At 46.7% G+C, this 14,547-nt stretch overlaps 6 protein-coding genes across 6 annotated transcripts; 4 read left to right on the top strand and 2 right to left on the bottom strand.

The window, feature by feature from the left end:
* Positions 1-699, bottom strand: JR316_0012538 (uncharacterized protein; the record flags this gene model as incomplete). The annotated part of the gene is made up of 1 exon (XM_047898163.1): positions 1-699. One exon carries the CDS (start codon positions 697-699, stop codon positions 1-3), a length of 699 nt encoding a protein of 232 aa, XP_047743052.1.
* A 634-nt stretch (positions 700-1,333) lies between these two features.
* JR316_0012537 (uncharacterized protein) lies at positions 1,334-2,644 on the bottom strand (the record flags this gene model as incomplete). Its single annotated transcript, XM_047898162.1, has 2 exons — positions 1,334-2,538; positions 2,590-2,644. The coding sequence occupies 2 exons, from the start codon at positions 2,642-2,644 to the stop codon at positions 1,334-1,336; spliced, it is 1,260 nt and encodes a 419-aa protein (XP_047743051.1).
* Positions 2,645-4,709: 2,065 nt separating this feature from the next.
* Positions 4,710-5,050, top strand: JR316_0012536 (uncharacterized protein; the record flags this gene model as incomplete). Its single annotated transcript, XM_047898161.1, has 2 exons — positions 4,710-4,735; positions 4,789-5,050. 2 exons carry the CDS (start codon positions 4,710-4,712, stop codon positions 5,048-5,050), a joined length of 288 nt encoding a protein of 95 aa, XP_047743050.1.
* A 213-nt stretch (positions 5,051-5,263) lies between these two features.
* On the top strand, positions 5,264-5,928 carry JR316_0012535 (uncharacterized protein; the record flags this gene model as incomplete). The annotated part of the gene is made up of 3 exons (XM_047898160.1): positions 5,264-5,289; positions 5,347-5,510; positions 5,771-5,928. 3 exons carry the CDS (start codon positions 5,264-5,266, stop codon positions 5,926-5,928), a joined length of 348 nt encoding a protein of 115 aa, XP_047743049.1.
* Positions 5,929-6,177: 249 nt separating this feature from the next.
* Positions 6,178-6,744, top strand: JR316_0012534 (uncharacterized protein; the record flags this gene model as incomplete). The annotated part of the gene is made up of 2 exons (XM_047898159.1): positions 6,178-6,672; positions 6,706-6,744. 2 exons carry the CDS (start codon positions 6,178-6,180, stop codon positions 6,742-6,744), a joined length of 534 nt encoding a protein of 177 aa, XP_047743048.1.
* Positions 6,745-12,113: 5,369 nt separating this feature from the next.
* Positions 12,114-13,975, top strand: JR316_0012533 (60S ribosomal protein L1-B; the record flags this gene model as incomplete). The annotated part of the gene is made up of 10 exons (XM_047898158.1): positions 12,114-12,194; positions 12,242-12,370; positions 12,421-12,495; positions 12,556-12,585; positions 12,639-12,701; positions 12,751-12,792; positions 13,332-13,444; positions 13,490-13,598; positions 13,655-13,817; positions 13,878-13,975. 10 exons carry the CDS (start codon positions 12,114-12,116, stop codon positions 13,973-13,975), a joined length of 903 nt encoding a protein of 300 aa, XP_047743047.1.
* Between the last annotated feature and the right edge of the window lie 572 nt (positions 13,976-14,547).

The following is a 14,547-nucleotide window of genomic DNA, read 5'->3' as shown; positions in this document are numbered from 1 at the left end:
TCAAGGCTTGATGGTAAAGATGCCCCTGACGTTCAGTTCTTCGTCGTGAGCCACCCTATTCACAAATTCATGGGCAGAGTCCTCATCCATAAAGGTTACTCGGAGGAAGCCCGGGCGGTCTTGTAAGTCCATAACCTTGACTCCATCACCTTCCAGCACTTTTTGGGCCGCCAGCAAACGGTCCTCTGTCCCTCTGCGAGTGAATTCGTTGGAGAAAGGTCCCATCATAACATCGACAGAAGGCGGTGCATCCTGGTTTCGTCTGTTTCCGTCGGCAGGGCCTTCTTCAATAGCAGCCAACCTTGCCGATATGCATGCCAGAGTTAGGGCTACATTCGCATACTCCTGGTGCCGCTTTTTCTCAATTGCATCCAGTTTCTCCTCAAGAGCGTCTTTGGCCGACCTGAGTTCCGGAATGGTTGTTAACGCTGTTCCCAATTCTTCAGCACCTCGATAATCGCGAAGTACTCGTTGGTGAACGATGTCATAGACGTGTCGATTGGTTTTGCCCAACAAGAGACTTAAAGTGTCTTCGATTCTGTGGACGCTGAAGGCAAGTGACGCAAAGCGAGAGTTTAGCTCTTCAAGAGAGGGCGTTGTCGTCTCGCTCATCAATTGGGCCCTACGAGACCGACGACGAGAATTTGAGCTGGACGCATTGTTGGGAGAGGGGTTGGAGACGAGTGCAGGGAAGTCCATTGTTTATGATTGTATGAGCTGGCGCAACAAGAGGGCATAAGCTTACTGTTTTGTACCCTTTTGAAGCTTTGTGTTTTAACTACAGAGTCCATTGGTATGATAAGACAGGTCGATTACAATGGAGGCACCTTTGCAATGATAACAGGTCTACAGCGGGGAAAAATGCAGGTGTCTATACATCTGATGTAGACATTGTGAACGGCCGCAATTAATATTTGCCCCCTATTTTATTTAGTAACCTATTTCGCCAAACAGCGGCCTAGGTCACGTTTTAATTGATTTTATTAGGAATAAGGCAATATTGAGTCCAAATGCTCAGTGGTCGAAAGAGAAATCAACGCTACAAATAAGTGTCCGAGGTTGTTGAAGTACACTATTGGGTCCATATAAAGATCACAGGCGAAATGGTCCGGAAGACACAAAGGAGAGATGCAGAAAAGTCCGAGACAAAGATAATAATACAATAAAGGTCCAATATTCCAGTCGACATATCAGTCAGAAAATCAGAGTAATACGAACCATAGTCCACAACGAACATAACAACCCCCATTTGTCCTCGTCGACTGTCAGATTGTCAATGTTGATGGAGAACTGTGCTCAAGACACAAGAGAAGTAGCGCATTATCAGGTATATTTACCTGAAGGGAGTATTGGTGCGAGTATTGACAGGCTCACTCCAATATGCCGTTGTTCCCAGCAACCTGCCTATGCCCTGCTTGACTTTGGATAGGAAGGCGTTTGCAGGTTCCGACCCTCTAAATCGAATGGCGATAAAACCTTTCCTGCGAGCATGAGCAGCCGCCTCCACAACATCAACCGACAAACCAGCATCTTTGATAGCGTCACAGGCTCTTGTCATCGGGTCGCCTTGTGCAATAGGGCCAAATAATATCTCGGGGAGCAGATCTCCTGGAACAGATCTTCTCAGTCTCGTAGGTGGTGGCATGTGTTGCACGTCCATTGGATCCGCATCGTCTTGGTTGAAAGGGCGCTTCCCTAGAGGGGAATGGGGCGGAAGATGTGTTTGTTGCATACGAGGATATGTGTGGGGGCTGCTGGGAGACACGTCGAAGTGAGGAGTGCGTATGTCATCATCCAAGCGATCCCTTAATCCATGTACTTCATCAGCAATAGCAGCGACCCTGCCTTTCAATACAGCCAGATCGCCCTTGGAAGCTGCGCAGTCGCTTTCGTGAGTGATTCTCCACTCCCTGAAGTTATCCATGTTATTTTGTAGAGCGCTTCGTAGATCAGTATGGGCTGAACACAGTCTCTTGAACAGAGGGTCGGAAGACAGAGGTTGTGAAGAGGGAACGGGTACTTGGGGGGGAGGGGCAGCAGATCGGTCGCTCTCAGACTGTTCCAGGGCAGCGAGACGACTATCAAGAACTTTCACAGTATTCACAATGTCCAACACTTCCTTGGCAGTACCTGCGTCGAGCGCCATACTGGCTCTTGTAGCGCGCTTTGACGAGTTTGCGTGCGCTGTCGGTTCTGCAGGTTTTTTGGATGGTCTGCCTCTCTGTGTGGTCTTGGGAGAAGCCATGCCCCCAGCGGCCACAAAAGAGGCGGACGACTGCTTTGCAAGAGAGCGGTTGTTTGAAGGGGGGGGCGATGGCATACGGTCATGAACTGGTGCCTTCGGAGCCTTGTTCGACAAGTTATTTTGCGCGGGACGCATACTTTCGGATTCCGTATTGGTGTCGTCTGCCAAACCCTGGCTTTCGACATGATTCGATGAGGCCGTAGGTGGATCAAATGAATTATCGACAATACTCGGGAACTCGACCAAGCTTTCATCCAACTTCCCTTCCCTGTCATCCTGCACGGCGGACATGTCTGTAGTTGCAAAGTTAGAGGTAGGCGATATATTTCTGTTTAATTTCATACCCTTTTCAGCAGACACAGGCTTAGGGGGAGGGATAGGTTTCTTTCTCGCAGCCATTGTAGAAGGAGGACAGATAGGAAAGATGGCAATGCAGACAGGAATTGGGGAGAGTGCGCGTGTTTCCGAGATATCCGCACATTCATATATGCGGAGAGACATGAGACTGGGAACTGTCCAAGCTTGGCAGTATAAGATCGGAACCACATTCCTTGCTAGGAGGGGTTTTGTTTGGCTATGACCGCAGAAAATCACAATAAACACTTGATTTGTGGTTTATTTAATCGTAGATCAGTTTGTCAGGCCAGATAATCATATGCCATACAAGAGGTAGACTTAGTGAGTAGCATAGATCTTTCCAAGGTACGCATAAGACACGCTGAAGGCGAGCCATTTCAGACAGCGACAACACAGTCATGTTTTAGACGAGGGCGTTTCATTGGTTTTTAAGCGCCAACTTTGCATCCCAGTACATTTATCACACTTATCCACATCTCGTCTCCTTAGCTTATACATATCGATATATCATTAAACGCATCCATATGGGCAACGTTTTTAGCTCACTATTACCAATCGACGATGGTCCAGAAACAGAGGTATTTATGCTAGTCATAGATTGCCTCTCGATTATAGTTCATGTAGACACCACAGGTTTTGAGATTAAGGAGCTTAGAGCCACTCACAGACTCTAATCCTCGGTGTTTCGTTCTTTTTCCCATACGGGAACCATTGGTGATGTCCGTCCTATTGAACCATTCCTTATTGCTGACGGTTATTAGATATGGTCTGCATATAAGAATGCGGTTCATGACAGGCTGTGTATAGCCGAGCAGTATCCCGCGGAGTTAGACACAGCTGCTTATTTCAGGCAGGTTAACTTGGACACTCGCGTTTCGATTCAGAATATCTTGCGTCTACTAGTACCGACTTTTGGACTCCACCAGCCTCTACTAAGTCGCTTGTCCAGTGAAATTACATCAGCAGAAGTGCGCGCGTTTTATGGGTATCAGGTCGCACAGTAAGCATTGTTAATGTTCTTATACATTTCCTTTGAAACCAAGATGTGTATTTCAGAGAAAACATACAGATGGAGATGACCGGGTTGTATCTACAGAAGGTCATTCAGCCCTTCGAAAACACAGCTGCGTACTATTGTCCCGCTCAATTCCTGGGGATGAAGGAGCTCTTTATTTCAAAGCTTCTGTGGGTACAAGCCAGTACACGCTTGCCTGATGTCAGCCTTGAAATGGCTGTTGTACGAATGGCAGTTGTTCAGCGAATCTTTTCGGTTAGCGTCCTCTCACTTTCTGAGGCCGTTGTACCGCAGACGGATTTAGAGATCTTAAAAAGCATGACAGCATCAATATTTCGTCAGCGCAAGCAATCCGAGAGCTTCACATTTCTTTTGTACCATCATCTGCAGTCTACACCACCGTTCGAGACAGTGTATGAAGTTGTACAGGAGGCTGTAGAAATCGAAAAGAGATTCGGATTAGGCAAGTTATATATCTTTTGCCTGTTTAATGAATGCGAATTTATTAACCCACCGATCTCACCTTCAGCCATCTTGGAACGCTATCGATGCTTTCAGTATTGCCAGGATTATTTACTGTTCCGGATCGAGGTAGCTGCGGATCAGACGTTAGCAGAGTTAGGGATTTATCCTATATATTTTCCATGGCTTAAGGTATGTGTTTCTGTTGAGAACTGCACATTGTACTCATATTTAGGGACAGAGCGTCAAAAGGAATCAGAGACGCGGAAGAGCACATCAGGCAAATGTACGTCAGGCACCCCGCTTGATCTACGAACCAGTCAAGCGCGGGCGCCCAAACCTTTTGGGGGACCTGTTCGGGCAATCGCCGTAGATAATCGAGGCTTTGTCTAAGTTAGACATTCATTGCTGCGTGTGCTCTTTTTGTTTCTTGCTCTGCACATATAGCCATAAGGATCATCGTTCGTGTATAAATAGAACTTTGGTATTCCCACTAAATTTTACTTGTTTTCTTTTTGGCGCGCGTGACAGTGAGTCTCCTCTAGCAACACTATATTAATCACCCATTATTACTCTGACACTTTAGGCGACCCAGCATAGGTTACTGATTTTCACCCTTGAATTTTAACAATGTCTGCTTCCACCAATCCTCCTCGGTATAACCGATCTATTCATGTTTCTATTTCTCGACTGATACGTTTTCTTACAGATACCCTCGATCTCTTCGTGCATGTGCATTTAGCACCGATCTGCCACCCATACCTGAGGCCACTAAACAGTTCATCAAGGATCGCATAACCATTGTTGAACGAGCAATAGGCGACAAGTACCTTGCTATGCTAGCTTTTCATGAAGTCTTAGACTTGATGGAGGCTACCGAGCCTACCGGCGAATGGTATGGTTATTTTGTCTCGGCAAGAATAGTCCAAATTTTTGCCGAGATACATGCAGAACACGCCAGTCATTCCTAGAATGTTAATGTCTTGTGTAGCTTTTAGGAAGGCAGTATTGTATTACCGAATGTGCTTCTGCGAAGAGCCTTGAATTGATAGCGGCTTAAACTTGTTTCATTTGGTGCATATAAGCGCGCGTTTTTCAGCCTCGCCCCAGCTGCTTTATCCAACCTTATACGCTTCTCAGGGTGTCATTTATTCCAAAGTCCTGTGTGATAACCACGAAGTGTAATGTCGTTGCGATTCCGAGATCAAACGTGAGTCAATTTCTATCTGAAAAACTTCGTCACTTATATCAATTTATACGTTTTTAGCCAGAATCCCCCACGCCCTCGCTATCCGCGCCTTATGGAGTCCTGCGTCGGAGATCACCATCTTCCTCCCATTCCAGAGGAACTCAAGCAATATATACGATCGGAGATAGATATCATTATCCGTCCAATTACTTCTAAATTCCAGCAAATTCATCACCTCAAGGGTATGCTTCGGGACCACACCACTAGTTGTTTAGAGGGGGAGTGGTATGCTTATTTAATAGGAGCTCGCGTCGACGAACTTATGCATGAAGCATTTGTTGAGCGTGGGTGGCGATCTGGGTCTACGTAATACATAGCCACTTAACTGTTATAAAAACATAAACATAAACATGGATCTGACGGAATATGTATCTTACAATATCAAATGATAGCCAGCATTTTTACTCCCGCCTTAATATCTGATCAACGGTCTTTATCACAGCCACTGATATTAACATAAGCCAGTTAGTGAATCGTGACCAGGTCCCAGCAGAGCTCTTGTCTACTGAGACCACATGTCTCAGCCGCAGTCTCTCGCAAGTCGCGAGCCTCAAAGTGGAAGAGTTGGGCATCGTAGGCATCGATGAGTGCGTAGAGTAGCATAGAGAATCACTAATGCCAAATCATCTTGTGGACACTGAGCCATTCCAAGATTCCCTAAGAGCACAATAATACGCCGTTCAAGTCTTTTGAGGGCATGAGAACACTTCCAAATGTTCCCAAAGGGCACGATAACGGGCACAGTACACTGTCGTGAAGTCCCCGGAGGGCACGATACCCCGTCGAAATGTCCCCTAAGGGCACGATACCCCGTCGAAAAGTCCCCGGAGGGCACAATACCCCGTCGAAATGTCCCCTAAGGGCACGATACCCCGTCGAAATGTCCCCGAAGGGCACGATACCCCGTCGAAAAGTCCCCTAAGGGCACGATACCCCGTCGAAATGTCCCCGGAGGGCACGATACCCCGTCGAAATGTCCCCGGAGGGCACGATACCCCGTCGAAATGTCCCCTAAGGGCACGATACCCCGTCGAAATGTCCCCAGAGGGCACGATACCCCGTCGAAATGTCCCCGGAGGGCACGATACCCCGTCGAGATGTCCCCTAAGGGCACGATACCCCGTCGAAATGTCCCCGGAGGGCACGATACCCCGTCGAAATGTCCCCAGAGGGCACGATACCCCGTCGAAATGTCCCCGGAGGGCACGATACCCCGTCGAGATGTCCCCTAAGGGCACGATACCCCGTCGAAATGTCCCCGGAGGGCACGATACCCCGTCGAAATGTCCCCTAAGGGCACGATACCCCGTCGAAAAGTCCCCGGAGGGCACGATACCCCGTTGTGTAATGTTGAAAGAAGGATGGTTGCATTGGTAGCAAGACGGGCCTGATGAGGTTTCCTTCACTGAATGCTGACACCGACACAATCGGAATGGCAGAATCCAGAGGATGAGGTTATTTGTGAGTCTGGACGTCAAATGGACAGCTGATAGTCTGATGTTCATGAGCGAATATTGATCGACAACCCCTGCGGCAACAACGAAAACCACACGCCCGCTTTTGGACTCCGAAGTTCGTCCTAGTGGTGCCAAATTGCGCTCGTATGGTATGACAGGCATCCATGCAGCGAGGATTTGAAATCATGGGGTAGGTATCAGACCAGCGCAGAGGGGCTGAGGGCACAAAACGTCCAGCCGAGGAAGAACAGGGTGTTTGACCTGATAGATCTTAATCGACATTTTCCCGCGCGCCTAGCATTTAACTTTCCAAATCATGTTTATCTCACTGATTTGACTTTACACTACGGACATCGAGACCATATGCATCCAACCACGAGAGCCGTACCGATAGGGCGCTACATTGCACACATAACCTCGATTTTGGAAGCGTGGCCAGACAATCTACGGCATCTGACTATTGAGTTGGACCAAGTTAATCTTTCCAGGGCACACATACAGTCCGACCTGGGACCGTGGACAGTTTTGGACAGTTTTCTAAATTTAGACATGTTTCCAGACCTAGAGGGAGTGGTTATCCATGCACATTGTTGGAGTTCGAGAATCCTCGGTGACCAGGAGCGAGAAGATGCGAGGCATCAAATCGAGAGAGAGATTGAACTCGCACTTCCATCTGCGACTACAGATTGGGACATTATGACAATCATAGTTTCATTTCCTTAGCTAGATTTTGGTTTAATAGCATACTAGTTTCAACAAAATGTTAGAGAGTTCTTCGAAAGAACTTAATCTTTTCTTTTCTTCATCAATATACCGCAAATATACCGCGCGTTTTTCGTCGTTTGAGGACCGGCATCCAGGCCGGTTCCCGCTGCCCGAGTGAGCTCGTGACCTTTAATGGAGGTAGCACCGTCTCATCATCTAAGCCGCTGGTCTCGTACTTGCCACCACCCACCCTGTTTGTCTTCACGTCGCCTCCGACCCTCTCTGACAATAGAGACAACAAGCAGCCATTTGGCTCTACCCGTTGTCGCCCGTCCCTTCCCGCCGCTCCCTCAACGACGTCAAGCAGTCAATGCTTGTCACGCCCATCTCCCACCACCACTCCTTCAATTTGACAACGAGTAGCAGTATTCCTGTTCGTTGTGGCCTTTTGCCCCCCGCCGCATTCTCAGCTTTCCAAATAACAGTCGAAAGGTGAGCAATGAAGTACCACTGGCCGCTGGCGGAAGTCAGATCAGGTACTCTTCCCCTTTTGAAACTGTCCCTTTGTTAGTATTTCCCAGGCAAACGGTGGGAGGAAGCCAACAACACCATCAACGGTCTATCGTATCACGGTTACGGAAGTGGCGAAGACAACAGTTCGTTTCCATTTGATTGTCTCTTATGACCTATAATTTTGACTCGTGGCTCGAGAACTATCTTAGTGCTGGGCAGCTTCATGATGAGACCGTTTTAACCGTTATCATGGTCAATAGTACATCGATGATTGTTATTAATGATGCATATAGCACCCATATCATCGCTGATTTATGCTGGCCACTCAATGTTGTCATTCACATGGAACCAAATTTGCCAGTGGTAAGTATTCCACGTTCCTTCTTCATTTCTGCAGACAGGCGCCGATTGATACAGGTATGGAATTGTGGCATGGTATTTTTCAATCTAGTATCGGTCTTGTCTTTGAAATCCTCGTCGTCGACATCGACCTTGCCACCGCTGTAATTTACCGACCACAGCATCACTCTCGTCTCCCAATTCCCCTCCTTAAACGATAACTGCTAACTCCGCCGCTCTTTCCATCCACCACGACATGCATGACACTCACTTCGGGGCGCATTGTGTTCCCTATCCTTCTGTGCTGCTTATGCCCTCTCCGCCCACCGCGATAGGCACGGCGGTGTGTATTCTGTTCTGTACCCCGTCTCCTCAACTCCTTGCCCATAACGACACAGAGCGCCTGCACATGTCTCCACTCTCTGCTACAGCAACATGCTGCGTCTTACTGCATGCCCCCCAACCCCGCCACACTCTCCGCTTCACACAACACGCACGGCACTGCGTCACGGTTTTGTGCTCTATACACCGCCGCCTCCCGCATATCGCTCCCAGGCAACTCACCTCGTCCCTGCCGCTCCCCCAATGTGACACGCAGCGCTTCCACGCCACCTCCGCTTTCACATTACACACGTTGCTTGCTCCTCTCGCTACAACACGACACAACGTATCCACACACACCCGCCACCACAATACGCATTCCGCGACTCCACTTCCATCTTCTCTGCCCACGATGACATGCACATTGCGGTCCACCCCTTCGCGACCGCGTGTCGTTTCCTCCACTCTCAGTCCACCCTCTGCTCCCCCCGCTGCTTCTTCCGTCGCCCATAACAATACACAAAGCACTTCGTATTGTGCCATCCGCCGCCACTGTTCATCACGACACGCACTCAGCTGCATGTCGTGCTCTCTTCCCTGCCATCCCAGCTTTCCATATCCACGAACGCCACAGGGCACCCCCAAGCCCAATCCACCTGAACACGCAGTGCCCCGCGTGCAATCCTGTCATGCTGTGCGTACCCACCACAACACACACTCTGCCGCGTGGCTGGCGTCAGGCAAACAGCGGGGTGACCTTCTTAGCACAATGTTTCTTGAAGATTCCGCAATCCAGATATATGGTTATTCTGGATGTTTTAGTGTGCGTCATGGGTAAAACAGGTTGTCTTTTGGACAATGCTGTGGAAGGCTGCAGTTGTGGTTCCTACTACACAGGTAATTTACTTCTGAGTTCTGTATCGACGTAGATAACAAGGTAAATTACACGTCACTTCCTGGACGGTGTGTATGAAGTTAAGAAGCCGTAGGCCTCTGTTCTACAAAGCAAGTAATGTATAATATATATCTCATATTCTCATGATCTAGCGGTTTGCAAAGTAATTCACAATAATCCGAGGCGAGAAATCATCATGATACTTATGAATTTTGATGTGTAATACATATCGTAATGAAAATCCGTCAACAGTATCATGATACCGATATATATTTCTCACTAGTGGCCGTCTCCGTCGGCAAGCGCCTTGCTGTCCTACTACACTGTCGATTGTCAATGAGGGCACGATATCGAATTGCAGTACCCAATAATGGATGGAATGGGCACGTATATTTCTCAATTTGTAGTAGATATACTACTAGTAGATGTAATATGGAGATAAAACAGACCATTTTGAGAAAACCAGTAGAAGGTTTTCTAGAGGATAAATCAGTACAGTGCAAGTTTAACTATCTTTATTTGACATTGGGTTAGATTGAGCCCAAACTTCATCCCGTTGAGGCTGGGGCTGGCACTAATTCCTCGTTATACGGTACTTAATATTGCTATTACACATGAGATATTAGTAATAATGCCCTTGCAAAAATACAGTCAAACTTTGGTTCAACATTCTTACATAATTATGGGCTGGGAGAGCCTTACTTACAGCAAGGCGATATCATGTTGTACGGCTATGGTAACTCATACAGACTCATTCCGATGCCTCTTTGCCGGCCTCCCCGAGCCGGGAGACATCAGCCAGTGATTCGAGATTTTTGGTAAAATATTTTGCTCAGATTTGCTTTGGCCCCTTCTGAGTACCTGCACGCGTCTACCCCAAGCTTCGAAGCTCTAAACGGATCAGTATTGATACCTTCTTAAACGATGTTAGGTTTAAAGATGACAAACGCACCCGTGATGCATCCGTGGGTGAACTAAAGTCGTCTCTGGGAATCAAAACGGCTTCAACCATAACAATTGATCCTGGTCGCAACTCGTTTTGAAGAAGCCACGGCGGGACGAGATGACCCAAATCGTCATATACCTCAGGTTGAACAAGAACATCGTGTTCCAAGTCAAAAAAAGGCGATAGCTCGTGGTCCATAACTCTGTGAGAATACACGACCCCGCTACGAACTAAATATCCAAATAGTCAGTGTGGGTAACCTAGTTGTTCGTTATAGGCACTCAAATGCGCACCCTGTCCGACATCACGCCAATAAACGACTTCATCGTCGTCTCTCCTTTCCTTACGAAGGGAATGGCTCACTTGTGAACAGTACATTGTTTGGAGAGATGAAAAAATACCATACTCTAAACTTTTCGAATTTGATATTCACGATATCCTCTTCATCCACCTTGCTCACAAAGGAAACAATTCTTGAGGCACCGAATCTCTAGTTCAAGTTAGCTCTGTGCCGCGCAACCAGGTCCAGAGAGAGTGCTTCATTTACCGTAAACGGTATGTATATCCGGTTGATCAGATTCTCCAAATTCTGAAAGCGCGTAAGTTGCGCGTCCCATATAAAATTTGTTTCTGCAATGTTATTGGACGGCCTGCGAAGGGAGATAATAATCTGAACAGATGTTCCATCTTGCACGGTACGGAGTTGGGTCCCGTTCTATAAATAATCACTACGTCAATTTAGCAATTTGCAAGTTAATAATATGACTTGCAGCAAGGTGGATTACATTCCCTATGTCTCCGAGTGCTGTTCCCGATCTAGCGGGTGCGACTTCTCCAACCAAGATAACCTGCTTAAGCCATGCTGAATCTGAAAATCGTGTCTGGACTACCAACGGTGCATTGGCGACATCTTCCAAATTCGAGTACGCAAGGAATTGATGTCTGAAGTGCAGAAAGTAGTGGTAAAGTGTATTCAAGTAGGAAAAGTGAGACATGGGGAACCTGATTGTAACTCGTCGATCTTGGGGTTGTTGAACTAATATTTATGCTTTATGCTTTCCCGCTCAAATTTAGGGAAAGTATAGTTCCTATGGTCACCGACACACAGTACCAGTACTCCGTCTGTAATAATCGAGTCGCAAATGATCGCTTACTTTACATAAACGAGATCTCACACTGTCGTTGTGACCATTTGTGCAGTATACGCGAAAGTTGTTTCCATATTAATTGCATTGACTTTATTTCAAGGAAATAATAGTCTACCAAGACTGTCCGATGCAAGTGATCGGCCTGACGGAATCTTCAATCTGTTGCGAAGTGACCACTATATCAGCAACCCTGGCATCCCTGTATGTTGTATTGACCTTTATAGAACAAGGGTTGTTGTTGTTGCATTGGATATATGGCATGTTCGCAACCATGTTCAGTTCCTGGCGAGTCGCATTGCGCTTGTTCAACAACATTCGAGGATATCTACACACGGTCACAATACAGAGTGCGAACATGATCTGGAAATGTCACTTTCTGGTGGACACTGGAGACAAAACTATATAAAGAAACTTTATACCATTGATTATAGCTCATTATATACACCACTGCTCCTTCAGTTATGTCTCTGGCAAAGTTCAAATCCGGTTCAAGGGCACGAGGGATACTCTCTATGCTTCTACCTAACACCAATAAGCCAAATGTCTCTTGAATCTGCCATCAATTAATGACACACTAACCTTTATGCAGAATGTACCAGAAACTCAGCAGGATTTTGAAATGGAGATGAACGAATTGGAGGTTGCGTTGGGTGCATCGGAATCCTTTCAAAGATATAAGGCAGCGCACCAGATGTCTAAGATACAGGGCTCAGAAATTGTGAGTTTCCATCATTTCGCCGGTCAATCGACCTTACCTTGCCGTTGTAGTGTCTTGTTGAGCTGGAGGAAGAGAGAGAAGAAGCTACATGGCTATTACACGAGTTTCAGGCAGACGCTCAACAGGTATCTATTATAACATCTCTGCTATTTAGAACATGTCCTAAGCTATGACGTGTGGGATAGAAGTACCAGCAGTTCACCGAAAGCCAGCAGGTACGCAATGGTTATTAAATGGTCACGCAGTTTTCACACTTACAGTTGCATAGGAAATTGATAAGCTTGAGGTGCTTGTAAAGACATTAGATATCCTTATTTCCGAGACAAAACCAGTGAGAGCTATATAGCGAAAGTTTGGACATATTTATAAATTCAGGTCAGGATTCAACTGGTCGGAACACAGCAGAAGAGAGACTGCAGGATGTATGTACCATCTTCGCAATATCAACCCCCTGATTGTTCTGACGCCGGAAGCAGTTAGAAACACTCATTATTCAGAAATCATCGTGCCCAAAGTGCTATCAATTGATGGGAAAGGATTCGGTGATACTGTGCGTCTCGAAGTTTTAATTGCTTAACAATTTGATACTAATATAACCTAAGATTTCCTGGATGCGGCCATCTATGCTGCAAATCCTGCGTGTTTAATCTCAGAAAAAAATCCAGGCTTGGAGTTTTTCATATAATATACTCATGTGCGACGTGCGGGAAAAAAGGGTTACCTAGAGAGACGGAAATACCAGCGTTGAAGGAAATCTTCAGTTTCGTTGGTTTGGAATATTAAAGCAGGTTACACACAACTACTACAGAAACATTATCTACGTTTTACATGTGTACAGCGAAATACTTGTGGAATTCTGAGCATAAATGAATTTAAAGAATTTTTAGCCTGCCACTGATCGGCTTTGTAATTGGACCATAACCGACGAACTCCTGATCGCCTTTCTCAATCAGCTATCAAGTACCCCACAGCCACACACCATATTCCTGGAAATTGCATTCTCGCTGATGCCGCCGACATCAATCGTGCTAAGCAGATTGAGCTCGAATACATGTGCGTCGATGACTTGAAGAAGTGAGTACTGAAAATTATCGCAGGGCGAATTAGCCATATTGACAGATTGCGTTTTTTGAAAGTGAACAAGAACCAGAAGCTCGCCAAGAAGGACGATGCTTTCCTTGCTTCCGAAGCCCTCATCAACCAGATCCCCCGTCTGGTCTCTCCAAGGGTCAGTCTCGCTCCAATCTGTTCATACGTCCACAGTTGCTGACATATCCATTAAAGCTGGAAAGTTCCCCACCTGTCTCCCACGCTGAGGATCTCACCAACAAGCCCACTGAGGTTCGCTCCACCATCAAGTTCCAGCTCAAGAAGGTTCTTTGCTTGGGTGTTGCTGTTGGCCACGTCCAGGTGAATGACGACAAGGTCCTCGGAAACGTCATGCTGAGTGAGTCGCCCTGAACTTTTTCAATTGAAACTCCTTTAATCGTCATTCTTTCTGCCTCAGGCATCAACTTCCTCGTTTCGCTGCTCAAGAAGAACTGGCAGAACGTCAAGTCCCTTCACATCAAGACCATCATGGGCAAGCCCGTCCGCCTCTACTAAGCATATCGCCTCGTCATCATTTCTCCGGCACCATGCGTCGGTTGAGGAGGGATGAATATGACGGATCTTGGATGACGATGATAGCACCACGTTAAATGGGGGACAAGAAGCGATCAAGGAGGAGGAGCAGGAGAGAGGGGGGCAGCAATGCACAACACGAAGCCCTGCACGCTTGTACCAACGGTTTCATGAGAAGGGAGCCGATTGGGAGCTGATGTAGCTCTTATCCATTTCCTCTCTTTATTTCCTGTTTGCTTGTATCGTCTTTTCTGTCTTCCATGTGGTTGTTTGATTTGCTTGTAGTTTCTGAGTATTTCATTTTTTTTATTTGTTATCCTTGTGTATCTTTCGGTATTGGATTGAATTAGGACCCACATTACCATACAGCCTCAAAGAAATCAAAAGGGAAGCATGAACAGCCCAGTGTATGCCCAGGCATGAGTATTTCTAGGCTGCCATTGCAAGAAAGGGTGGGGACATTCAAAAAGAAGAGTAGTGACGCACCCAGAACCCAATATGATACCTTTTCCCAATACTTGCATATCTATCCTCCGAGTTGTCACTCCTTGCGA

This window comes from Psilocybe cubensis, chromosome 12 (genome assembly GCF_017499595.1).
Source record: "Psilocybe cubensis strain MGC-MH-2018 chromosome 12, whole genome shotgun sequence".
NCBI lineage: Eukaryota > Fungi > Basidiomycota > Agaricomycetes > Agaricales > Agrocybaceae > Psilocybe > Psilocybe cubensis.
Note: the sequence above shows the minus strand (reverse complement) of the source record. Positions and strands in the feature narration are given on the sequence as shown.